Here is a 27,507-nt window from a genome sequence, read left to right on the forward strand (position 1 = left end):
GTTCAGGTCTCTCTTGTGAAGAATCCATCACAAATCTTTATGTTTTCAAGTTTGTACACGTGTTCTCCTAATGAGCTTTCACTTTTTGTAAGCTTCATCTACTGTAAGTTGTAAATGCAGGGTAAGCTGCCTTTCCCCCCCCAACAATTCTTTGGTATGCTCATAAATTTCCATCCAAAAAAGCCTCAACAATCTTATTGATGCCTAATTTGTCAGGTAATGGTCTTGCTGTTTACATTTCCTTAAATCTTTAAATATCAAAGCTTTTGTGAATAATTTTTCCTGTCCTTTTTCTTCACATGAAGCCTTGTGAGCACTCATATGAATAAAAAAATTGCTTGCTATTGCTTCTCCTGTATGGGACATTTAGAAATATAACTATTAATTCAAGGGTATTGCAATAAAAACCCTGGATTGTCTCTGAGTCATCATAAAATCTGGAATATGTCATTTCAGTAAAGAAACCTTTAGAGAGGATTTGGAGAAAAAAAAGTGAAAATAAATGGACAAGAACTGATAAAAGAGCTCTTCTACAGTGTCTAATGGGCTTCTTAAGGCCACAGAACAACTCTTGCTGTCTTTGATCATTTGTGTTGAGTGCTCTTGTCTGATGAGCGGATGGATGATTCATTCACTCAGAAGAGCAGCAGATATAGGCGTATCTTGGTGAAGATACATCTTAGAAATTGGTACATTTTTATTCAACGTACCAATTCTTTCCTTGATCATCAGAAATTAAATAACTTTAAGTGTTTTCTTAAACACTGTATGCATACTATTTAAATATACATGCAACACAGCACAAATGCAAACAAATATGGAGAATAAAATAAAGATTATTGACCCAGACATGCTTTGTCAAGGTTTACTTAGTTCGCAAGAACATCAAAATACATTTTTTTCAGTCTTTTAAATTCTGCGTATGTCTGTGTAATTTACGTGTTCAACCTGTTACCTTTATGTTGATACCTCTTAAACCAGAAATTGCTTATAACTTTATTAATTTATAACATTGCAAAATACTTCCATCTTAAATCTTTTTAGTTTGATTTTTTAAAATTTAATTATACATTTTTTTTAAGTAACAGGTCAATTAATAAGAAACAGATTTTACACAGAAGTTCAGTGACAAGCAGAAGGAGGTGGGATTGTTCACTGAAGAGACTGATGTGGAAACTGTTACAGCTGGCCGGTAGCGGAAAACCCAGGAACAGGAAGGACTTAACAACTCCAGAAGGTCAAAAGATTTAACTTAAAAAAAAATCTGTGGAGTGTGGGTAAAGGTCAAATATCAAAGTACTTAGCAAAATTCTAGGAGGATAACCAGAAAGCACAAAAGACATGTTGATGGAGAGGGCATAGCAGACACACCTTAAAGACCCACTCTGATGAAAATAGTCAGTTTGGGTTTTTTAAATCTGTTCTTGTAGCTTTTTTTTAATGCATATAAAGCAAATTAAGATTAAAATGTGCATTTCTGAGTATTTTATAAATATTTTATATATTCCATCACCAAGACTCCTATTCTTTTTCCTCATTCCAGATGATGTACCAAGTACCTTCCTCCTCCCTATCTCCTTGATCACTTTAGCTGTAGTTTTCCAGTTGGTTTGGGTCTTTTTCTGAAGATTTCTGTTTGAGTTTTGGGCTGTTTAGTTAGCTGATATGTCCCACCCTTTCTGTGGTTCACTTTGGGTCTGTCACAGCGGCACTCAGTCATTGATGTTTGTATTTAAAGAGCTTTCGATTTGTCCTCAGGGTTCTGTCTTGGTGTTTTTTAATTCTAGCTCTAATTCTATTTTTTTTGTTTTTTTGTTAAAGTGGGTGTTAAGATCAGGATTAAAGGATTTGTGCATTTCAAATGCGTATTATTATGTGTATTATTTCTATTTTGATTGCTTGAAATAAACCATTTAAAAAAAAAATGCATCATGTCTAACAACGTTAGGAATCTTTTATTGAATGTGTGATCTTGGTAATCCAGTTCTATTAGTCACACTTCTCTCCCATCTCCCCTTACAAGGCTGAGTCAGACACACCTGATTTAGGTAACCAGAAGTAAAGGACAAAAAATTAAACTGGACTGGATCTAAATGTGAGACTCCAGCTTAAATGTATTTCATCAACCATGAAAAGAAAAGCATAAAAGGGAGAATGTCTTTCATATTTCAGTTCAGTACTCAATGGTTACATAAAAACATGATGCATGTAGAAAAGAATTAGTGTCTGTAGGTAGATGTGGCTTTAACTATGAGGCTTTTAACATGTCCACAAAAGAGCTGGAATGAATACAGCACATGTCCCATTTGTCATTGGCTAACAGGAAGGGCTTCGATGAGCTACACAGGCTGTACATACAGCACAATACAAAGTTTGAATCACCTTTTCATAAATTATTAACACATGGACAGAGATCGTTTCTAAAAAGTGGGTCTCCTATTTTAAGAATTCACGTGTTCCACTTGCCTGTTCTGTTCTGACATTATCTTCATATTTTTTATACACAAAGATGAAGTCTGGGCTTACACTGTTTGCACTTTAGGAACCCTGAAAGCCGCTAAAGTGAGTTTGACACACATAAACACAGATGACATCTTTTCAACAAAAACCTTGGTTTATTAAATAGTAGAGACATTGTAGTAAAATCTCTTTAAGTCTTTTTATATGAAACATCCTCCACTCTTCAGCTGAACTCTTAATAGGTTTTGTTGATGGTCATGGAGGAGGTGTGTACACAAGTTAATGTTCTGTAGTTGTTCTTTTCTTGGCTTGTAAGCTTACAGCAGTCTAACTCAGTACTCAAAAGCATAGAAATCCCATTAAATGAACACAGGTATAAGGGCTTTCTTGTGTTCTCTGTTGTGTTTTATTTGAATTAGATGAATCATTCTGAATTGAAAAGGGTTGAAATGGCGGCTGTGCGCACTGTGTCACTAGTGCAATTAGAAATTGTGGTTCATTTGAGTGCATTAGACACTCCAGTGTGAACGTGTGAAAAACAGAAGTACTCTCAGGAGACCCGGGAACACAAATAATAATAAAGGATGTGATGCAAATGAAGAGGCTCTTGTAAAACTAGTTATCATAAATTGTGGTCTTTTAAAGGGTAAACACAAACATGCAAAACAACAACACGCATTCACACAAATGTGTGTCTTGCTTTTTGTATTTTTTCTTTACTGGTTAAAAGACACTAAAAACTGGGATGATAAAAAACGTCTGATAAATTTGAAATTAATCTGTTTTATTGAAACACACTGTAGAAGCATATATATTTACAGAGTAATTACAGCAATAATGAAAAAGAACTACGTCTAGTTCTACACACAAAGCCATAGACATTTATCATCAAGAACACGTGCAGATATATTTAGGAAATAAGAGGAATTTACACCAAAACTGTATATTTAGATCTATGATTTCCCATTAACACACATTGTCCTGACAATTCTTGCAAAATCTCTTCAAGAAACTTTGAGAGTGCCTTTGTCATGATCTGTGATATTGAATCTGTTTCCAAACTGGCCACCGACGTCCTCCTGCTCTGTGACTGGCTCGTTGCTCCCATGTGACAAATTCTTCATCACGCTGCAGTAGATCGGCGCATCGTACTTCGCCTCACCCCGTCGGCAGCCGCATTTACAGAGCTTCCTGAATGCAACACGAAACTTCTGTGACATGAGGTTGTAAATGATCGGGTTGATGGCACTGTTGCTGTAGATGCACATCCGGCAGAAAAGGATGAACCAGGTGTCATGGTAAGGTGGGTCGATGAAGGAGTTGATGACTACCAGCGTGCGGTAAGGCATCCACAGCAGGGCAAAGAGGACAACCACCACAACCAGCATCTTTGTTATCTGTGTAGACAGAGAAGGACACTTCAAAGGAGAAGAAGTGCAAGAAGAGGCTTTGGATGGGGATTTAAAAAAATTCCTATAAAGGGGAAGCACAATAGTATTTAAAAATAATGTTGGAGTCATTCACGTCCCTAATAAGACATGGATACCTAGTGTTACCCTATAACACCTTTCATCATTTGAAGAAAGAAAAATATTTAAGAAACATAAGAGAAGGCTACTATAATTTTTTGCTTTGTAATAAAAATGAAATGTTATTGAACATTCCAGACAGTCTCCATGCAAAAACATCAAGTGTTCTTCAGCAAGCAAAGACATATAGTCTAGTAGTTGGAATAAAATTTACTGAATCCTGAAGCTCCTTTTCTTAATTCCACCACACAATTAGTTATTAAGTGGTACAATTGACAGCTTGAATCAGAACGTACATGTTAATGGTCTTTAGTCAAAAAAGCATCATAGACGTTTAAAAGAAACAGATTTTTAACAGATACAACTTTGTCTCATTACACAGAAACCCAAAATTAAGAAAATAAAAGAAAATTTTAATAATTTTTTTTTTAAATATTTTTATTGTTCTGTGCTTTTAAAATTTACAAACACTGGAGAAGTCTGCAGACTGACCAATATCAGGGGTGCAATAGTTTTTGTGAGCAACTCTTACTGAAAGCTCATGTATACAAAGTTTGATTACAGGTTATCAGTTTTAATTTATACATGAGTAATTCTTTTTTGTTAGGCTTGCTCTTTTTTTGTGGAACTTTGATCCAGCTCATTTTGGCACGATGAGCTCCGGTTAAAGAGAGGATAAAACATTTCCAGAGGGTTTGTTCCACTCTTGACAGTACAGTGTGAATGTCACAAAAATATAACATCGCATTTGAACTCCCATCTGAACCACGACTGCCAGTTTATTAATGTATCCAATTACCTCTGTGGTTCAGAAATTTGATTATATTCTACAAGAAAAAATTAAGGATTTAGGAAGCCAAAATTCTTGATTGAAAACAAAGCCATATGTTACAGCATTAAACCAAATTGTGGGGAAAGTGAAACATTGCCTCCCTAGTGATGATTCAAACCATCAGTTGAATTTTTCTGGTTTTTATTTTTGTTTGGACTTCAGGGTTTCCTGTTTAGTTGTTTGCCTTTCTGCTTTGCGCCCAGCCCATATCACGCCAGGTTTCAGTTTCAATCAATTTAGCTGTTTCTTCATTTTCCTTAAAGTTCAAGTCCATAGTTTTTAGGTAGACATGATCCTCTCCGTGTTGAATTTCCTCACATGAGATCAATACAGTTCATTTTTATGCTAGTCTATCACCATTGTCAGCCCAGTGTTTTTCACGTTACCGGTAGGTACTTTTTGTATCAGCATCTCGCAAATGGCATTTAAACGCCAAAATAGTTCATGAGTGCAGCTGAGACTTCACCTCACCGCTCCCTGTGGGAACAAGTCAAGTGTCAAGAAGAAGTTTTGCTACACTCAGTTGTGATAACAGTATGACTTTAGCATCCTGCAAAGATGTGACAGGTTAGGTGTTTGCTAGCATTTTGTTAACACTGTAACTAACATCCCAGCTGCAGAACTTTCTCATAAATTAAAAACAATCTTTAGAGAAATCAACCTTAACCCTGACCCTAACCACACATGCAGTTGCAGACATGATTGCACAAATAACTTTTCTATTTGCTTACATCATGCACAAGTAGGCCTACCCATGTTTATGTTTTGTCTCTTTTGACTGGACATACCTTAAACATTTCCAAATATATTTGTAGGATTTTCTGTTAAAATTAATCAATTACATTAGAAGTAGGGAACAATAGCCAAACAGGTAACAAATATCTTTAGTTATAGACAAACTACTAGAAAATGTATCTTAAAGATTGTAGACTCAGCAAGTGTTTTTCTTTTTTAAATACCTGTTTCCTTGCAGCGATGGCCCCTTTATTGGCACTACTGGTACTGTTGTAGTGACCCTGGTGAACGGATCCTCCTCCTGCTCGGTCGCTCGGCAGTGGGCTGATGAACAGAATCCTTGCAATGAGCCCATACAGCACAGTGGCTACAATAAGAGGAACTACATAAAAAACTGTGAAGTCCAGGAAGTAGATGGGCATGTAGAGACTCCTGGAGACTCTGTAGCCACAGTTGACCACCACCCCGTTAGCGTAGACTGTTTCATCAATGTCCACCAAGAAGAACCACATGGTGCAGTAGAGTGAGGTGAAGATCCAGACCCCAGCTATGATCCTCTTGGCCCGGGAAACTGTACATATAAACTGAGCCTTTATGGAGTGACAGATAGCAATGTAGCGCTCGATGGTGAAGGCTGTGATGGAGCAGGATGACACGTTGATGCCAAGGTACTGAAGATAGGTTATAAACAGGCATCCAGTGTAGCCGTATATCCAGCAGGCTACAACATCAGAGATGTTGGGAAGGCCTGCAGCTAGGAGCACAATCAGGTCAGCCACGGCTAAACTGACCAGGTAACAGTTGGTTGGAGTCACCATGTGTTTGGTGCGCAACACCACGAGCACGACCATCACATTCCCTGCAATCCCGACTCCACAAATCAGCAATGTCAAAAATATTGTCACAACTTGCTCTGCTAGAGACTTCATGGGCATTTCTGGTAGATTTACAGCCCCAGTCACATCCTGAAAAATTGTTGTGTTGTTCTCCATCTTGTTCAAGCCCAATGAGTACAAATCTGTCAACCTTTGGGACGAAAAAAACCTTTAAAACAAAAAAAGAAGAGATGTTAAAAAAGCAGGATTAATGCACCAACAACATATGTGGAATTAGTTTGTGATGCCTAATTTATGGAAAAGCCAAAACACAGAATCAAAGCGGGGTACTCTTTGTCCTCCAAAATACCCGCCAGAGACACACACAAATACACCCACACACACACGCACGCATACACGCACGCACCCCCCCCCCCCCCCACACACACACACAGTTTAAAAGTTATCAGATAAACATAATCAGAGAGAAAGAATTAAGGAACTTCTCACTGGAGAAGACACTAGAATTTAAAATAGATACAAATAATTAATTCCATAAACTGACTTAACATGTAAATGTGAAATGCAGTAACAATGATATTAATACAATTAGATATTATGTAACTGATTAACATGTGAAAAAAATCAATCAGAAAATAAATACTTAGTTTAGACAATAAATAGAAAAACAGAACAATAGCAATAAGTATTAATAATAAGTATTTTAATTTACTTGAAAGTCAAAAAGGTAGATGATTTATTACAAACAAGGGTTCATGTGCCCTTTATGAAAATAGGGATGTAATTTACATAGGGGTGGAGCTACGGGAGAAGCGGAAATGGGGGGCCGCTTTGCCCCTCACTTTTTGAGTCAACATTAGTATTTTTATTGACAAAGGTGAAGAAATCATCAAAACAAGCTTTAAGCATTGCATAAATAACAAAAACAATATTTTAAAATGACATCTAAAGCCACTCACATGGCACATTTCATGTATTTTTACAATTAAATATTTTTTATCCTTTTGTAGGGGCTTTCCATTCTGTTGTTTTCATTTGCTACCCTTCCAAATCCTTTTGCCTATCCACCAGCCCCCCATCCCAAATGTCTCAGCTATGCCACAAAATAACAAAAGAAGCCCTATGTGAAGCATAGAGAAACATAAAACTCATTGATTGGATGATTGAAGTTTGTCTGCAGGTTTATAATAAACAATTTCAAAATAATTTATTTATGAACAGGTGTTATCTGTGCAGTTTAAAAAAAAATCCATGTCACACTTTTAACCCTTGTGCTATCTTAGATGACCCCACCCTTGCATTTATGTGTTATTCCTCCCATGACAAAGGTGGAAAAAGGTGGAGAGGATTTCATGTAATCCATGGACACCAGTGAAGATCACCAATCATTAAAGAAAAAAGGTTCAGCGCACTGTCTAGTGGGTCTAGATGACCCAACTACCAATGTTAAAGTGCCTAGGATAGCACAAGGGTTACGGACAGCAGATGGAAAAAGTTCACGTATCAGCGACCAAAGCTGCCTCTTAATTATGTTTTTCCTAATTAAAGCAGATGACATCACCTAGACATAACAAAATCGATGAAATAAATTAGTTTTTGTAAACTAGACTTTTTTTTTGTTTTTGACATTTTAAGTGAAGATTTTGTGTAGTTTTTAGGTACTCTACAAACATTATACAACTTCCACGTCTTACAGCGGTGGATATACTTGAAAATTTACTTTCCCATAATCTTTTAATACATTGGTTCTTTTATCTGCTTGAGTCTGACAAATAATTCATCGTTAAATTGAACCTTTTTCATATTAGACAGCAATTTGTTGCCCTTTTCCCCCTAATTTTAATAAATATGAATTGAAAAACACCTTGATGTAATCAATTTCCTCCTTTTTTGCCATAAGAAACATAAAAACGTGTTCAGAAATGACTCCATCAAAGAATAGGATAAACAATTAGAGAGAAAGTAGTTAGGATTGGGCAGCTCACCGTGAGTTGTGGGAAGCAGTCGTCAGTCTGACATGGTGGCAGCGCTCAGGTGCAGTGAGCGTTAAAACACAGATGACTGCTAAGTCCACCTCTGCAGTCGCCACATCTGTCTCCCTCCCTCTGGTTTCTCTGTGTACAGTCCTCCCTCACTTTCACACCACTCACCATCATGTCCACACTCATCACTTAACTGCACCTCACACTCCAAGAAATCCTGTAATTACTGCCAGACAGAGGGAAAACCACTGCAGTTACTGAGCCAAAATCAAGCTTATTATGGATTGTGTTATGAAGAAACATCATTTCATTCTTTCTGTGTATTTACCAGATATTTATAGAGTTGTGTTACAATGTTGTCACGGCCGAACAGAAGCGAGCCCAAGGAATAGTGGCTATGAAAGGATGACTGGGATTTAAACCGGCAGCAAACAACAAGCTGCTGCTTCAGAATTTAGTTTAGCAGAAATTAACAGCACAAAAAATTGTGATGAAAAAAAATAAAAATAAATAACCAGTGGTTTGCAATAAGTGTGTGGTGAAAGTTATGATTCTTATCAGCAAATCACAAACGTTTGACTGCTTTTTAATGGTATAACTTGGTTCTATTAATTCCTTTTAAGTAATATTAACATTTAGGCTTTTCTGCAAACCCAAGTATAAGAACCAGACTGAACGCTTTAATATTTGTCTGTGCGCAGGGTCATCATTGTGAATACTAATGCATTTTTGCATAAAGAAAATTTTTTCTGCTGGCCACCTTCAGAATATATAAATGTTTAAAAGATTTTTTTTTTAAAGCAGACTTACTATTTAGAACTGTGTGATTCCGCAGCTGCAGAAAGTCTGTGTGATTCTAAAACAGCCAGACAGATTTATAATTTCTTTTAATATTTTATTTCCAAATTCCCATTTGACGTAAGAATAATTTCTGAAGAACTTTGGACAACACCATTTTTTTTTAATTTGCAGTTTTTTCAGGGATGATTGTCACACAGAACACCAGCTGAATATTTGGTGTCTTATTTCCACTTGAATTAAATTTGCAGTTCATTGCGTGTCCAAAAAATAATTGATGTCCCACATTTTATATACTGCAATGTTTAATGCTGTGATGTGATTGTTCCAAGAAGAGAGTCATGAAACACAAGAATCATGAAACACAAATGAAAGTAAAAAATAAACAACCTATAAATAGTTCTTGAATGAATTCTCAAAATAACCCCAGAGCCTCATGGGAAGGAAGAGTTTGACATGTAAGGAGATTGTTCTTTGCAAAAAAAAAACAAAAAAAAACTTTTTTCTTGTTATTTATAACATTTTTCATGGTTACTGGTTAAAAATATACATTTGAATAAGTAAATGGAAAAACAGATTCATGTTAGGACCATTGAGTGAAAGAATAAATATATTATTGCTTATTTTCTGTCAAGAGCTGTTGTGCTGTGTTTTGTTCAAAGAAAAATAGTGGCATCTAGTGGATCTGATAGGTTAAAAAATGGAAAGAGGAAACAAGAAACAAGAAAAAACAGCTTCAGTTAGACCAGGAGGAAACCTACATACACAGTTTGTGTTGGATTAAAAAAAAAGCAACAAGCAGAGTTTTGTGACTCTTGGGAGGGAAAAATGCAACTGTCTGCGTGTTTCTGTCTAACCTGCAAAAAAACCACAAAACTAAGAGCGCCAGCTTTTTCAAAGCTGATGTACTTGCGAAAGAAAAGGTGTTGCTGCAGTATTTCACAAACAGGATGTTCAGTTTCCAGTATCACATCTAAAAAACACAAAAGAAGCACTAAAATGTGTCACCCTGAGGTGACAGCCATGTGCTGCACTAGTGACGGTATGCTTGCATTATACTGCTGGTTTGGAAGAAAATCCATGAAACACTTGTTTAGCAAGTTTTAACAAAATCAGCCAGAACATGTTTAGTTTTATTCCTAAATTCAAATTTGGATTTCAGTCTCTTCAAGCTGATCACTCACACTAAACAAGCTCAATAGTCATGATGGATATGTGAAATAAAACCACCTAATTTGGCGACATTCTGAAAAGAAATAGTCAAACGTAATAACAGCTAAATTATTCAGTCCAACCCTGCTGGTGATCTTTCAAAGTTATTATTATTCATCTAAATTCAATGCAAAGGCTGATTGTTTCCTTTATTATCATCTCCCTTTTCTACCATCTTCTTTTGTAATTTTCTCCTCAGGTATGTCATTCTCCTCTCCTCCTGCTCTCTGTAAAAGGAGGCACATATTTTTCTGCAGAGCCGCTTGGCGTAAACCTCCAGGAACACCATGAAGTAGCTCATGAGCCAGAGGCATCCCAGCAGGAACGTGACTCCTCCGTTCGGGGCTGAAGTTGTCACGGCACAGTTAGATGGCTCTGGGTTGAAGTCCCATCTGTAATCTCTGTGGAAGTTGGTCAGCGTCTGTGTGACGCATGAACTCGGGATGAGGCATAAAACAGGAACGAACAACTCGACCTAAAAGGAAGGAAAGAATTCATGGAAAAACAGAAAAAACTGAAATACAGCAGAAGCTGTGGGCTGTCTTACCTTGTAGTTGAGACTTATACTAGCAGCTGTTGGTGGGAAATCCACCACCCATGGCATAACCAGCTGAACTATATAATACACAACATAGTCTAAAACTACGATTAAAGCGATTGCAGTGAAGTATAATGTTACCACAATCAGGGACAAAAAGGAAGAAGTACATTCTTGGTTTGTCATCAAGCAGCTTCCGAGTTTGGTTTTGTCTCTAATTGACCTTTTGGTCTCACAGGGTTCGTTTTGCAGCAGTTCCTTGGAAATGTAACCATTATCAAACTGAACCGATGTCAGATAGGACTTTAAATATCGTGCAGATTCCAGAATCAGTAAAGCTACAAAGATAGCAGCAAGGATCCGGTTTGACAGCAGTTTGTACTCTCCGATCAGGTCCCGAGCTCCCGAGAACTTTTCCTCAATCTCACCGACCACCTTTGCAAACTTGGATTTAACCAGGGACACATCCACATGTGTGAAATTATTTAAAGTCTTTAGGTTGTTGACTATATTTAGGTCCTCCCACTCTACCTTGATGGTTTCATCGACAAGGTCTTGCTTTGCTTTGTTGAAGAGTTCAGAAGAGTTCAACAGAGTCTTTGCAAATCCTTCAGCTGTGCACTTCAGGATGCGAGCCACTGCTCCGATGTTGACTGCGATGTTAGGGATGACGTTTAACATTAAAATCAAAATGGAGGCTGAGATGAGAAGTTTGCGCCCCTGATTGGAGGAGACAATGGGCAGCATCATTGTCAGCATACATCGCAGTGGGTGGCACAAGAAGGACATGAGGAGCAGGGCCAGGCTGTAGCAGCAGGAGATCTGAACAGATGCTTTAAAGCTGTATTTTAGCGTATTACACAGCCAGTGATAAAGCAGGCCCCCAGTAACAATGGCACATGCTGAACATATAGACAGCAGAGTCAGAACATCTGTGCCTGAAGGAGTGGATGAAGAGTAAACGTCCCAGAGGTAAAAAATAAGAGATTTGACAGCATTTCCAAGACATCTTGCTGTGCTCCTGCAGCAAAGAAATGCAATGTTAGGGAATTCAGAGAAAAATAGACACATTTACAGTGATCCCTCGCTATAACGTGGTTTACTTTTCACGTTTAGCGGTTTTTACGTTTCGCTTCTTCACGGATTTGCATCGTGCATTGTGTTCTGAATTCTGATTGGCTAAAAAGTCACTCCGCTTCTTCTCTACCTGTGCTAAGCGTAACACTTGGTCGCTTAGCAACCATGGTGAGCATGGCGACTGAACTTCGGCGAGTAGCTTAAGAATGGGACCCTTTGATGAGCCGTTCATTGCAGTTCTCCAACATAATCGATGGTGGCATGTCGGTGTATAAGGATCTTTTTCAAAGAAGTAAAAATAGCGACAACAACTGCCCATCACTATGTTCTCCTCCCGAACAAACACACCTGCACAGCGGGCTTCAATAGAAGAAAACACAGCAGAGCGGAGTCAGGATGCAGCGGCTCAGTCCAACTGTATTTTTTTCGTAATCATTTTAATTTTTCTCCCGTTTAATCCAATTACTCGGGTGGCGGTGGGCGGGGCTAATCTCTGCAATTTGAAGCCTTCTGTTCACATTGATGATTAAAATTATTATTTGACAGTACAGTACAGAAGTTATTTGTTAAAAAAACGTTTCTTAAGTACTTTTATTTGTAAAACAAATGCTTGAGCCTGTAAAATGGTTTGTTCTTTCTTGTCAATGTATAATAGAGTATTTAATTGTGTAATAATTGTAAAAAAAAAATAAAGGTTTCTACTTCACGGATTTTGCCTATCACAGGTTCTCCTTGGAACGTAACCCCCGCGAAAAACAAGGGTTTACTGTATACACTGTGCTGGATGCAAAACTCTTTAACCCTTTTACACAGAACTTTTAGCTCCGGTGTTGACATTCTTTCGACAACTATAGCTCTTCTACCGTGACAGCAACTAACATAACTTCAGCGGATTCAGAAGATGAGAAAAGCAGCTTGGCGCTAACATGCAACATTTTACAGGAGTGAAGTGTTTACGCGATCAACAAAAATTGGCTAAATCTGAGGGGGAGGAAAGCAGCATTGACTGCGCAGATATGCAACACTTTACATTTGCAAAGTGTTGCATATAGGTGCAAAGCCGACATGAGAAGCTGCTTTCTCCGCATCAGAATCAGCGGATTCATGCTGATGGGTGTGAATGGTTTAAGGAGTTATGGTGTGTCACAGATCAGGTGTTATTTATCAAATCAAAATAAATTTAAATCAAACTTAATTTGTATAGCACTTTTACAACTCAGGCCACTCAAAGTGCTTTACATAAAAACAAATCAAATTTAAAAACAAAAGGACAAGACAAACAAATATGTTGTTTAAAACCCGCACAATGCAGACCCCCCCCCACACACACACACATACATACATAAAAAACCATGATAAAAAGAATGATAAAATGATGCAACAAAAAAAGAGAACACACACTTCCACAGGCAGAGTTCATAATAACTGAATGAAGCCTCGCTGTATGTTTTAGTTCTTACTTTTGGGATAATCAAAAGGCCTGTATCAGAGGATCTCAGGGTCCGCGAGGGCTCATACTTTAAATTCATATCAGATAAATATGAACGGCCAAGACCATAAAAAACATTTATAAACCAATCAAAGAACTTCACAATCAATTCTGAATTTTACAGGGAGCCAATGCAGCGATTTTAAAATCGCTGTAATGTGATCCCGCCCTCTGGTCCCGTCAGCTGCTGAATTTTGCTGCAGTTGAAGGTTCGACATCCTTCTCCAGGGAAGACCAGAGAGCAGGTCATAACAATAATCCAATCTGCTGGAAATAAAAGCATGCATTTGCACCTCTGTGCTGGCAAGAGAGAGAAAATGGTGGACTCTGGCAACATTTTTAGGATTTAGCGATATCTCCAGTGATAAAGGGTTATGAGCATCAGGTAAATTGTTAAAATTGAAATACACAGTACCAGAATAGTTGACCAAAAATTCTACATCTAAGTCCCAATGCGATTTTTAGGACATTTTCCAACAAATGTTTGATAAAAAAAACTTTTTTTTAAATGGAGAATAACATGTACACAAACACAAGATGTCAAGATGTTTTTAAGGTGGTTTAAGGTGGTTTTAAGGTGGTTTTGTTGTGTTCTGCACGTATTTATTAGGTTTTTGTTGGTGTATCACCTTTTCCTTCTATGCAGGCTGACTGTGGCTCCTCCCAGCGGATCCACACCCTGACATGATCTGTGGAGTGTACAGCTGTCTGCACTGAGCTGATTTAGCTTGCAGAGGAAAAACTAGTTTGAAAAAGATCGTTTTTGGGATGTAGAAAATACGCTGGGCGGGCCACAGTCTCCCTGCTCCACTCCGTTCTGATGCATCCACTAGCTGACAAGTAGATCCATGTCTGTCTTTGTTTTCCTTGTATTAGCTGAAATTGGGATCAAAACTGTCCGACTGGCTCCAATAATGCTTGTCATTTTTGTTGCCCCGCTAATGTGATGCTTGGGGTGTGAGTGGCTGTAAGCCATCGGGAGAGACCGTAAACAGGGCTCTCTCAGTAAGTATTAAGGGAAGTGGGGCAGGCCTACTCTGCCTCAACGGTCCCGCCTCAACTCAGAAGTGAATTTCTAATAAACTACTGCCGCTCTGCAGAAGGTATGTCCTAGAAAACCACACAGTTTCTTTTAAAATTTTGGTTTGATTAAAAACAGCATCATCATAATTCAAAGACCACTGGCACAAAAGATGATCGGAGTTAGCAAAAATGACAAACCTCAAGTAACCTTTGCTACTTATTCTTTTTCTATTCTTACTCCTTTCTTTGTCTTTTCACAGCTTTCTTTCACACTTTCTCCCTCACATACACTCACACACTCCTTCAACATCCCTTACATACTTCTGTTTTTCCATCCGGTCCAAAACTCAAAGAATTTACAATAAAATAGCAGGTAAATGGTTACAACTTATGGTAACAATAAAATCTGTCAAACACAAGAGACACAGTTCTTATCTGTTTCTGATGCTGGAGAGGACATGTAAGAAATAGTGATTGCAAGCCACAATAGTGACAATCTTGTAAACACAAACTGAATATAAGGTGACTATTTTTAGCAAGCATATACCCTTTTTTTTTTTATAAAAATGTGTAACCCTATTATAACAGGATTGCTCAACTCCGGCACATCTAGCATATAGTCTAGAGTAAAATCTATTTGTCTTGCACTGCTCTTAAAATTGGGATTTGAATAACTATAGATTCCATGGATGTTTCCTTTCTTTAAAAACGTATGCTTTTTATTTTCTTTGTTTTCCCTCAGCAGTATTTCAGAAATAAAGGCCGATGTTACATTGACAACAGACACACAGATATGTCTGTCCTAAACCTTGTGCTATCCTATGACCCCACCCTTACATGGACGTGTTCTCCCTATCGTGACAAAGGTGGATAAAGGTGGAGAGGATTCCATGTAATCCATGGACACCAGAGAAGATCACAAATCATTGAAGAAAAAAGGTTCAGAGCACTGTCTTGTGGGGTCTAGATGACCCAACTCCCAATGTTAAAGTGCCTGGGATAGCACAAGGGTTACGAAATAGACTGGATTTAGTCCTCAAAGGTTTGTATGAATTTTTTTACATGACTAATCAAATATTCTGGTTCTTAAAGAATTGTATAAACTGTAACTTTAAGGGGAGTTTGGGTCTTACAGAGACAAAAATTATTAAAATAAAATGTTTTTAAAATACTTACAGAAAATATTAGTTTATCATTTGTCCACAAATACAAATTTCTTATATCTTTATTAGAAATGCAGTTTAAAAACGTTTGAATCGTTTACAGAAAATCCAAGGTGAAAGACTAAATTAAATTAAAGATAAAAAGATCATTCTGAGAGTTCTTACCTGGCTGATGAAACAGTATTTACCATGACTGACCTCATTATCCTTCTGAAACTATCAGCACAAGAAGCAAACACAGAACTGGGAAGTGTTTGGGGACTTTAAACATAAAAAAGGGAACTTAGACGAACAGTCAAAGTCATGTTGATGTGACAGATTTTCCACGTAGAGCTCAAGGCTCACTTTTCTCAGCCTAAACCATACACGAAAGCTTGGTTTAAAGAAAAAAAGCATTGGTTCAGAGAAGAATGAGGCAATGTGACAGGTCACACTGCCCAGCACCAGGATGACTTAAGAAAACATGACGCTGTGTTTTATGACCAAACAGGAACTCGTGATCTGTTAATTTTTACTTCCAATATTATTTAACCCATTCTGAGTTCATCGTTGACAGTTGTCAGTCCTTTCAGCATTTTTGCAGACAAACTTTACTACCTTTAAATATTTACTGTGGTTCTCATTGTCCTCCCTCCAGTTTCAATGCCTTACTTTCACACTGAAACAATCATTACACATTTCCTTTCAGAACAAGTAGAGAAACAGCTTCTATGGTCCAAGTCCATCTGGAATCATTTTAAATTTAGTATTTGTTTATCAGAAGATTCTCTTATCTGTGTTTTTCTCAGGTAGTTTCTAACACAACGGTCTGCAACCTGAGGCTCCAGAGCCAAATCAGGCTTTTATACCCCTTCGTAGTGCCTTTCTGGATGAAGAAAAATAAAATGATAATTGTTTTTAAAAATTAGGGTTACTTGTTAGCATTGATTTAATTTAGAATAGTCCAGTTTATACATTTGTCGGAGTTGCACCTAGAAATAAGACAAACTCCATAATGCTGACAGCAGGAGGCCTTGTTCGCTCTACGCTTCTTTCAGAATGCACAGATTGAGAATAGTAAATTAAACGTTGGTGAAAGGTTTTTATATATATAAAAATGTACTTTATATATATTTGTGTACCTTTTCTACTGGATCATGAACCAATGAAGCAATGTTATATTTTGGTTAGAAGGAGTAGTAAAGTAGGAAAAAAGAGGATGGTTCACCAAAGTAGACCTAAAATGTAACAAGAGAAAGTACCATTTAGCTGGATTGGAATTAACCTGTTTGTCACAGGAATACTTTTATTTGAAAAATGAAGCCATCTGAGCTTCTGTAAAAAGTAAAAAATATAAAAAAAAAAAAAAACACTAGTTTCTTTATAAACCTCTGTTTTTTTCTTGCCACACAAATTGTAATTCATATACTATAAAAGTAATAATGTATGGAAAGCAAAGGTGTGCCAAACTATAATAATTAATAAGACTTTGCTCCCAGGTGTTGATCAGAGAGACACAGGCCCAAATGACTTTTAACTGTTAAAGGTTGCAGACTCCTACCCTAGCAGGTTGGTTCCAGCAGCTGTAGATGTCAAGCAAGCATATTAAGCACAGTATTGCAAATTACATAAACCAAATAAGTAGGTTAAATGCAGAAAACTGAATTGATGCACAGATTTGGTGCCACTAACTCCTTTGTCTGCTGTGAAACCCATGACGAATTGGCTACCAGAAGCTCAAAACTGTGGTTGACAGGAAACAAAAAGTGAAACCCATCAAAAGGGTAAGGAATGCTAAAAGAAATTAGTTTAAGTTGTGTTTGAAGTGTTTTTTTTTGAAAAAGGACAAACCTGTGCTTAGAATCTAAGGAGTTGCAAATTCATGAAAGTACATTTGTATGTCACCCCAGAAACTTACATTAGCCTTATGAATACTTCATTATACACTTAGCACATGCATGACAATTTGATTTTCAGTGATTCTCAAGGGAACTGCAAAATGGACCTACAAAAACCCACTGTACCCATACAGGTGTGACTATACTGCTGGGTAAGGACCTGAGAAAAATGTGCTGAAGCTTCATAATGCAGGCAGCCAAAAACCTCATAAAAATGATATTATTGTTCAATTCTAACAATGAACTTGCTATGTCCATTCACCACTAATAAAAAGACAAAATATTAATTTCACAATTTACATTTATTTAGTACAGTGATTGCAAACCTTGTAGACTACCACATACAGCAGCAACTGTCACATTAAAAGCAAATTTCAGCTTATGTTTCTTTCAAATATTGATGTCAGGGCTTTGTAACATATAATTTACAATTAAAAAACAAGTTTACTGATTTCTCATTTGATCCAGAAGTCTATGTATAGTTATTCACAATAGTTCCTCTTGTCCATCCAGCAGAGGTCAGCCTTGAAGTAACACAAATGACACCAAACAGCAATGAGAGGGATTTTTTAAACAAACTGTCAAAAGCTTTGTAAAATTGAAACCATTTATGAGATCAAAAAGAAAAAAAAAAAGAAAAATGACCTCCAAAGCTTTTTGAAACCCTTGGAGAGACCAAAATGGTAACGGAATGAACAATTACATTGGAGTACGTTTTTAAAATCCAGTAACAGCTGAAGCTCTTGGAGCATTGGGACAAATTCAGACTTTTGTTGCTGTTTAATGATGGATATTCTAAATCTCATACACTAGTGTTTATTCACCAATAGGAGCGCAGTCAAAGTGTAGCGTTGAGCGGCGGCACAGATGAGAAGGGTACAAGAGCAATAGCAGTTTTGTTAACAGGGTGAGCCCATTCTGGGTAACTGTGCAAGTTGAACATGGCGACACCCCAAGTGTTCATAGCCAATGAGACGGAGAGGATACCCAGGATGTTCATGACAAAGCCAGTTTTTACCTGGGAACAAAGGAGGAGACCCAGGAAGAAACATTACCCCAGAGTACTGAATGTTCAATATGCGAAAAACCAGAGTGAGGCTGTTACCATGTCTTTGACCATGAGATGTCCGGATGCAAAGGCTATGGAGTTTGGTGGTGTGGAAACCGGCAGCATAAATGCGTAAGAGCATCCAACCGTTGCAGGTATCATGAAGTACAGAGGATTCACAGAGACACGCATGGCCTGCAGAGACAATTAAGAAGATTGTTTTTGAGACATAATTTTTGCATTAAGGCCAAGAGACCTTTAACACATTTTTATCACCTGACAAAACTATATTAACAAAAACAATTATTCTAACTACAAGTGATTAAATAAAGAAACTTTACAGAAGATATAATACAGTTGTTTGGGATAAACAATTTTCAAATTCTTTTTCAACATGATTTAAAAACTGGTTCCCTTTATTTTCTGTTGAGAAAATGTGTATTTTTTTACTTGAGTAAGACTATAAAACAGAAGTACAAAAAACATGTTATATTATAAATTAGACGTAGTAATACCATTGGAGCGCTACTGTAATTTATGAGTTAACATAGACTCATGTTTTAAGGATAAAATGAAAAATATACATTATATACATACAACACAACAATTTTTGATGCAAAAGATAATTTTGACAGGTATTTTATTGAATTCATTTTTATAGTGAATTAACTTGTACTGCAGCAGCACACTGTGTACTCAGTTAAAGCTGTCTAATGAATTTTTAACTTCCCCTGCGATCTGTCCCGTTTTTCAGTAACTGGAAAATTACCAGAAGGTTCAATGAACACAGAGGTGTCGGCATGGCTAAAATTGCATATAATTCAGTTAGAATTAAATGGTTTATTTTGTAAAATGGCGATATATATTCAGAGACTTAAATTTGTAGTTTGCTTAAGTGCAATGTTAAGTAAATGACAGGATTTGTGCAAAAGAAATGCAACAAAAATAAAAGGTCAGGATAATGATTGGCCACAACAGTAGTTAATGTCCAACAACATACAAACAAAGGAACATCTTTTGCAAGAATTTAACAAGCTCTGTAATCTTTTCGGCAAAGGACAGTCATCAGTAAATCTTTTTTACTGTTCCTTTGATTAGAGTTTGAGTTTGAGCCAGATCTTTTGCCGGAGTTATTTCTCCATTAGTGAGACTAAAAAAAAACACAACAAAAAGCTTTAACTGTTCAGTCAGTTAGTACTGTGACACTCTGGACTCTGACTGCTGCACAAATGTATTGAAATTCTGTAAAACTCTAAAGTAAAGCTGATGAGTCATGCATGATACAGTAAAATCAGCTTTGTCTAAATGTGGGCAAAAAAAGGGCTAAAAAGTAAAAACCGAGACATATTTGTTGGGTTGGCACAGAAAACTGTAAACTAGTTTAAAAATATAAAAAATGTTTGAAGAAGTACATAAAACTGAAATTTGTTTTTGCACTGGGCTCCCTAAAAGTTAACTATGAGTATTGTGCATGGGGAAAAAGTCAAAAGTTAACCCATAATTCTTACAATTAAAATAAACCAGTGCATAAAGATAGTGGATTGAAGACATGCGGCTACAATATATGATGGGTAATTAGATTTAAGAAACCTTTGGGAAAAAAAATCAATAGACAAAAAAATGAGGCAGAATAACCAGAAGGGATACAATTAAAAAGTATTTGGATTTTTAAGGATTTTTTTTTTAACTGAATTGGTTCTACTTGATCTAAATAATTAAACACATTTTCAAAATCGACAACTCATCATAGAGTCAAATCCTTGTGTTGTGGAGTGTAAAAATCCTATTCTTACCAGTTCAGCAATGACAGGCAGAAATATGATAATTGTCGCAGTGTTGCTGGCAAACTCAGTAAAACAGGCCAGAAAGGCCGTGATCAGCATCACAGCTGCAGCAGGAGGGACTTCAGCCAACGGCTGGAGGTGGCCTCCAATCCAGGAGGCCAGACCGGACTCCTGCCAAACAACAGAAGATTCAGCTTTAAGGTCCAATCTCCCATTACAACACAAGAAGCCAAAAAGAACCGAAGTTTGAGAGGACAGAGAAAGCAGCAGAGATATGTACATGTTTGCCTGTCCCCTAACACTCAAATACCTCTTGTAGAGAAGAACACTCTTTCTTAACAATGATTTCTTATGGCGTGTTTAATGTCACTTTCTATTTTGGTTCGGTATTTTACGGTTGGGGGCTCAAACCAGGTGACCATGCCGTATCTTGTAAGTGAGTCAAGCACTGCATTATAAAAATATGCCATGATATTAGAGCCTACACTAAACAGTCTGAGTCCACGTGCACATTCCGTTTTAAAGGATTGTCTGCATAGACACCAAGGTGTTTAAAACTTGCCACCTGTTCTATTTCCCTGCCTCCAATTGTCACTGGCTCATGGAGCAGTAGTCCTTTGGAGTCAAAAACCATTTCTTTGCTTTTGTGCACATTTATGGTGATCCAAGCACCAGAACTAAAAGGAGTCAATTTCTTCAAGATGTGTGGATTTTGTTATTTGGCATGCTGCTTCTGTATTCGTTTGTGTAAAGCGTAAACAAGATTGGCGAACTCGCTGCTCCTTGTGGCAACCCAGTGCTGCAGCCTTTTACTTTGGACAGCGTATACTTTACCTTCACTTGCTGTGACCAATTAGTTAAAAGGGAGTAAAACCACTAAATTAGACAAGGATTTGCATTTAAGTTGTAAGTTTTTGTGCAAGTGAGTCAGGATGAATTGTGTCAAAGACTGAACTAAAGTCAGCAAATAGGAAATAGGGCTCGTTCAGTTTTCTAAATGTTTGATAAGAGACATGCTGATGACTTGAACGCGCATTGCTGAGGGCAGTTTAAACGTAGCTTCATAAGTTCATCTCACTAGGAATGAGGGGTTGACAGAATCAGGTGTTTGTGTCAAGCATTTCCAATGATGAACTATTGCACTTGATTTTTTGGCATTAAAGAAAGAATCATCATGCTTTTCTTTTTTTAGCTGCAAGCAATTTAGCCAACCTTAAACGATGAAGCATGTAACAGTGTTGCACATATCTATGACAAGCTTAATACATTACAAGTAAAACCTGGCAAATTGTCACTTTTTTATTTCCTAAAGCATTTCTCATCTTTTTCATTATTTATAGAGTATGTGGAGTTTCTCAGAGTCTTTTATTTAATAAAGAAATGAGTTAAATTAACTTTTAAAATAACCTTTTTGAGACAGAATGTGCACCTCTTTGTGTTTTCATTAGATGTGATTCTGTCTGCAGCAAACACTTTTCCTCTATCTCCCTTTGTTTTTTTAATAAATCGCATTTTAAAACCTTGCGACTAAAGTCACGTGATTTGGAACTCGCCAAATGTATAGTTTGTGTCAACTGTGGTGTTGTAATGCATATTTAGGAATGTTCTCCCTTGCAGGAGGTTTAAAGCTGCTATCAAGGCCTCAGCTTTGAACAAAACCGCTTCAGATAAGAGGTTTTTATAGACAGTTTACAATCAGGAGTTCTTTTCCTTTTACAGTTTATGACTTTAAGCAAAGAACAAAAGTGACAAGGAATCACAATTTTACCTCGCAAGCTTTGGCCATGGCAAACCCCCCGCCAAGGAGCATTATGATATTCCAGGGAACTGAATCCTGGGCTTTTTTCCATGAAAGAAGGGGAACATAAGGAGTGTTTGCAGCTGAAGAAAAAACATGAAAGGAAACAAGTGTTTTAACAAACTAAAAGAGACCATTGGTAGATTATTAAATTGTAATTATGGCTCAGTGAGCTGCAGATCATTTTCTGTTATTCCAACAGATTTTAAACTGTTCCTCTCAGATGTTTGACCCATAGGCAGAGGGACAAAGGAACCTCATTTTTTGCTGTTTTGTGTTGGTGTCCTGCTGTTTGTTTGACCAGCTGAACATAACACAGGCAGCCACATGGGCCTTCCAAAGACATTAAACACGAGCACTTAGTTTGTGTTAACACTTTAGAGGAGACTGGGTGTTGTGTTGAATCGCAGAAATTGTAAAACTTTCAGTTTCGGCTTTAAAAGCAAACATCAATGTTTTACTAAATCAAGTAAAATAAAAAAAGCTCTCTTAAAAACACAAAAACCCTGAAGTGTGGCCACACAGCTTTAAGAGATTACTATAATCACGGAAACAGTGAAAGTACAGTCTCCCTTTTTAGACGGTACATTTACTAATTCTGTTTAATCTACATAATTAACATTCTTTAGCGTCCTTTTTTTGTATTTTGCAACACCTGATCTAGAAGCAGAGTTCATAAATCTTCCACAAAACCTCGGACACATAAATGAACTTCCAACTCATCTTTTTGCAAGATCATAGGCTACAAAGCTGCTTATTTGTTAAATGCATTACCTTGTGGATCGAACCACCATCTCAGAGAAGGTTTTTGCGAAGGGAAGAAGAACAATATGGACACAATGATCACGCCAGTGACGGCGTCTGAGACATACCTGAAGGCCAACGAGGGGGAAAATAAACAGAAATCTGACTGGTATCAACAATCTAAGTCACCATCTTTACACAAAACGTATTATTAAATCACAACGTTGTCCTTCTTACCCTTTTTTGAAAAACACAGACCAACCGGTGACAAACTTGGGATCCCTCGTGAACAGCAGGACAGCAAATAATACAAAAAAGAAAGAGATGGCTCCTTCTGCAAAGCTATATATGTGCATGAAAAACAAATGTGAGTGAAAGGCAGAAGAAATGCATCCATTCTGCAACATTTGCAACAGATAAGAAGACATACACGAATCCTCACTTTATGGGCCCGAGTTTTTTGTAATCTTCTATTATTAGAGCCTTGGCTTTGGCCTCTGCCTGCGCTCTGCAGTCATGCTTTTTGAAGCACAACCTAAAGGAGATGGAAGAAATACAAAGGAGACAACTGACAGTAAAAAATGTGTGGAAATAAAGAAATGTATTGAGTATTTGGAAATTTGTATTAACTGTCACAGGTTTGACCATGCCGGTACATTTATTACCTTGAATTTAAGCCCCCATAGAGAAAAGAAATCCAAAGCCAGCCCAAAAACAGGAAGAGAAGCATGAGGGGGAAGGCGAATGCAAACCACGAGCCAAAGTTGATGAGGTCGCAGTCTGGGAAATAACTAAAAAACACAACTTAATCAATGTCAAACTTATTCGGATGGCCAACGAAACATTGTTGGGACATTTTCAAAAAGTAACCTTTTCAGTTGTCCAATCAGGATCAGGTTTGGAGCAGTTCCCGTCAGCGTGGCCGTCCCTCCGATACTGGCCGCATAGGGAATGCAGATGAGAAACCCCTTCCACACTTTCATCTGATACTGAGCCTCCGATTTGATCTCTTCAGCTGTCTTCAGGTCGGTCTGCTCCAGAACATCCGGCCTTCAAGGTAACAAACATGCGAGGACATTTAGTTCAATTCTGTATAAAAATAAAAAATGAAAAAAGGCAAAATCACAGAACATTGACGAAGCTGTCTATCTTATAGCTCCATTCTATAGGCCTTATGAGGATAAGAAAGATGTGTTACATAAAGAGTTAAAGCATCATTTTTTCTGGAAGTCTCTAATCGCTTTGAGCCTTAAGTTCATTTACAATTTGGTATCTCCAGAAACAATAAATACCTATAATTATGTCATCAGTTGGTTGTTTTGAAGTTCCACACTTTGTTATTTGTAAAATAGAACAGTTTAAGAGTTAAGACTAGACTTTGGAATGCAAAAACTGACTTGTGAACATTTTTGGTGGTAAAAAAATTCTATTTCTAGAAAAAAATAGAATGATGGACCTCAATACTAGAATTTTTAATGTTAAAGCAATAATATTTAATAAAGTTTTACATGAATAATAATAATAAAGACTTTTTTTAAATCTTCAAAACCCCTGCAGCAGAACCCCATCCAGTCCAGCTTGAATGCATATTTAGATATTGAAAGACAAATTTAGTCTAAATCTTTTGAAAATTAGATTTTGTCATTTATTTGGGGCATTGTTAGAAGCTTGTAAATGTTAGAAATGCTTTTTGGAACAAAGGCGTGAGTAGTTTCTTTTGAGGTTTGTTCAGTAACATCAGAATTTGTGTAAAATTAGAATTTTGGAAAAATAAAGAAAGTTATAGTTATAAGTTGAAGGGAGAATTGCTTCTGGAAAGCTTCTATGGCCAATGGTTCCACTCTGTCTTTCTATAATAAAATCCTTCTGAGGACATACAAATAACAAGCAGCTTCTCTTTGTGTCTACTTCCGTTTTTGATGAGACTTCAGCATAAAAGCTCAACCCCTAAGTGATAAGCAATGCAAACAAAAACATTTTACACTGATTTTACATAAGCTGGATTGTTCAAGTAAAAATGCAGGTTCTTAAATTCCTCCTAAAACACAGTCCAACCCAAAGATCTCTACATTCTTCTTACCCATCCATTGACAATATTTGTTTTTCTGAAGGTACGGATGGCAGTGAATGCAGCTTTACGGACGACTGGCCTGAGAGAAACAGATGCACAGTTATGAAACTACACAGCTGCCATTCAAGCATGTTTGAACTTAAACATTTCAGCCTCTCTGACGAGTTGGGCTTTATGTAGTTGCAATCTTTTAAATACATCACTACAATATAATCAAGGAGCACTAATCAATTACAATTGGAAGACTAACTAACTCTGTATTCTGGGATAATTCACAGTATTGGAAAAAAGTGCTCAAAGTTCATGTTAGGTTACAGATTAAAGCAAAATGGTGACGAGGTTAAAACAACAAAACAATCAAATCCCTGTCTGAGTCTGGATATTGCATAAAATTTCACATTCCGAGCATCACCAAACTTTCTTTAAAGATAAATGTGTGTATATTTTAGCTGTTTAGATCGCATCCTTGACTGACGTGGACATTTGTTTCATTAGTCTTCAGAAATTCAGTAACAGCACACAATGTACCATTAATCAAAGAACTCTCTGGATCATCTAGTGATTGACACTTTTGCTTTAGAGTCTCCAGGTCACCGAACAGGCTCTCCAGAATGGCACTTGCGATAGGCAGCATCATGGCTGTTGTGGCGGTGTTGCTAAGCCACATGGAAAGGAAGGATGAGGTCAACATCATTCCCAAGATGAGCCTGGGAAAACAGTTTAATCTGAGATTTAAACACAGCTTTTCAACACTCAGTCTGAGGCAATCAGCCTTTAAAGATTATTTGCTGTTGACCAAAGACACAGGGCGACGTAAGCATTAGGGTTCACATGCTTCTAAAAGTCTAACTGCAAGTTTTTATTTTAGAAAACTATTCAATTTACAAGCAAAAAGCAGGTAAATACAAGAGGATAACACCAAAACTTTAATGGCAATACTAATGTTTGGTGCTAAAGCCACCTTCCTGTGAAGAAACTTTCTTACCAGGCTGGTTTCACTCCAACAATGCTGAGGACTTTTAGAGCTATTCTCTGGTGCAGACCCCACTCCTCAATGGACGATGCCATTATTAGTCCACTAAGGAAAAGGAAGTTGGTTTCAATGAAGTACTGAGGGCAGACTTTTTTGGCTGGAAGGATTCCCAGAGTCGGAAAGAGGCAAACTGGAAGCATTGCTGTAACAGCCAGAGGCAGGGCCTCTGTACACCAGAATGTAGCCATTAGAAGAATCACGTAAAGGCATTTTCCTTCCTGAAAAAAAGGTTAATACTTGATTAATATTTTTGTTAAAATTCTTTAAAAAAAGAAACACTACTAAAAATGAGCTTGACCCATCATCCCTTGTGCTATCCTAGGCACTTTAACATTGGGAGTTGGGTCATCTAGACCCACTAGACAGTGCTCTGAACCTTTTTTCTTCAATGATTTGTGAACCTCACTGGTGTCCATGGATTACATGAAATCTTTCCACCTTTATCCACCTTTGTCATGGTAGGGAGAGCACGTCAATGTAAGGGTGGGATCATGTAAGATAGCACAAAGGTTAAATTAATCTGACCACTTCCCCCAGTGCAGTGATTAGATGTTGATATTAATCATATCTGTCTGCCACTTGTGATACCTTTTCTTTTTAAGACAAAATTAGTTCATAAAATGGTGCAGGAACTCATTTTATGTTTTAAAATGTTTGGATTAGGAAATGTTGTGCAAAAAGTTGCTCAAAACAACCAAACAAAGGTGAAAGTTGAAAGAATGCAAGTTTTTCTCTCTCAATTTTTGATCAAAAACTTTAGTTTTTGATAAAAAAAACTATCATGACAAATAAGACAAGTTTTAAGATAAATCAAATCCTAAAATGTATGGCTTTCATTGACATAATTACATAAAGTACAATTTTTCTTCACAATGAACTGGTGATGGTGGAAGTTTAAGGAAGACAAACCCACTCACCTTTTCTGGCAGAGTAAAAAGTAAAGGTAGAAACACGAGTGGAGCAAGCAGGAGCAGCAGCTGCTTGTGGACGCACCACAGCTTCTTGGACACAGCAGACAATTTCATCTCTGGCTCCAAGTTTTGCTCCGTTTAGGAAAAGTCCAGACTGGCTTAGAGGAGCTTGCGAGACAGCACTTTGAAGCCTGTGACTCCCACCAGAGAAGATTAACCATTCTGCTGCAGGTTAACTCCTCCTGTAGTTGTTGGTCAACAGAGAAGTCAATTTTCTGTCAGATTTCAAGATAGGAGACTCCCCCCGTCTAGGTTGAAGACAAATCCATAAACTCATACACACATTGTTAGACTGTATACTTTAGAATTTTGTAGACAATTAAAGGAACATGTGACTGTAAGTTGAGTTTGAGTTAGATTTTTCTCCAATGTAGTTAAGCTTTAACAGAGTACTATTCTAAGTAAAGATAAACACATTGTTGTCTTGCTTTAATATTTCTGTATGGAGTAATATAAGAAGATGTTAGTAAGTTCAAAAATATATGTATTTTTTAGAACGTCAGTGTT

At 37.2% G+C, this 27,507-nt stretch overlaps 3 protein-coding genes across 5 annotated transcripts; all 3 read right to left on the reverse strand.

The window, feature by feature from the left end:
• Positions 1–3,223: 3,223 nt before the first annotated feature.
• trhr3 (TRHR3 protein) lies at positions 3,224–9,325 on the reverse strand. 2 transcript variants are annotated; one of them, XM_011477377.3, is made up of 3 exons: positions 8,378–9,325; positions 5,781–6,600; positions 3,224–3,857 (listed from the first exon to the last, which is right to left on the reverse strand). In XM_011477377.3, exons 2-3 carry the CDS (start codon positions 6,546–6,548, stop codon positions 3,465–3,467), a joined length of 1,161 nt encoding a protein of 386 aa, XP_011475679.1. In that variant the 5' UTR covers positions 6,549–6,600; positions 8,378–9,325; the 3' UTR covers positions 3,224–3,464.
• A 134-nt stretch (positions 9,326–9,459) lies between these two features.
• ocstamp (osteoclast stimulatory transmembrane protein) lies at positions 9,460–16,099 on the reverse strand. 2 transcript variants are annotated; one of them, XM_011477519.4, is made up of 3 exons: positions 15,840–16,099; positions 10,932–11,943; positions 9,460–10,859 (listed from the first exon to the last, which is right to left on the reverse strand). In XM_011477519.4, exons 1-3 carry the CDS (start codon positions 15,875–15,877, stop codon positions 10,509–10,511), a joined length of 1,401 nt encoding a protein of 466 aa, XP_011475821.1. In that variant the 5' UTR covers positions 15,878–16,099; the 3' UTR covers positions 9,460–10,508. The 2 variants fall into 2 exon arrangements, with proteins under 2 accessions (XP_011475821.1, XP_020560515.1); XM_020704856.3 differs by having other exon boundaries at positions 10,932–16,099.
• A 1,735-nt stretch (positions 16,100–17,834) lies between these two features.
• Positions 17,835–27,271, reverse strand: slc13a3 (solute carrier family 13 member 3). The gene is made up of 13 exons (XM_004070872.5): positions 26,947–27,271; positions 25,982–26,247; positions 25,525–25,703; positions 25,006–25,075; positions 23,796–23,975; positions 23,591–23,716; positions 23,368–23,460; positions 23,163–23,267; positions 22,956–23,053; positions 22,152–22,264; positions 20,393–20,554; positions 18,657–18,794; positions 17,835–18,569 (listed from the first exon to the last, which is right to left on the reverse strand). Exons 1-13 carry the CDS (start codon positions 27,052–27,054, stop codon positions 18,390–18,392), a joined length of 1,818 nt encoding a protein of 605 aa, XP_004070920.1. The 5' UTR covers positions 27,055–27,271; the 3' UTR covers positions 17,835–18,389.
• Positions 27,272–27,507: the final 236 nt, after the last annotated feature.

This window comes from Oryzias latipes, chromosome 7, assembly GCF_053564925.1.
Source record: "Oryzias latipes strain Hd-rR chromosome 7, Olatipes_Hd-rR_3.1".
NCBI lineage: Eukaryota > Metazoa > Chordata > Actinopteri > Beloniformes > Adrianichthyidae > Oryzias > Oryzias latipes.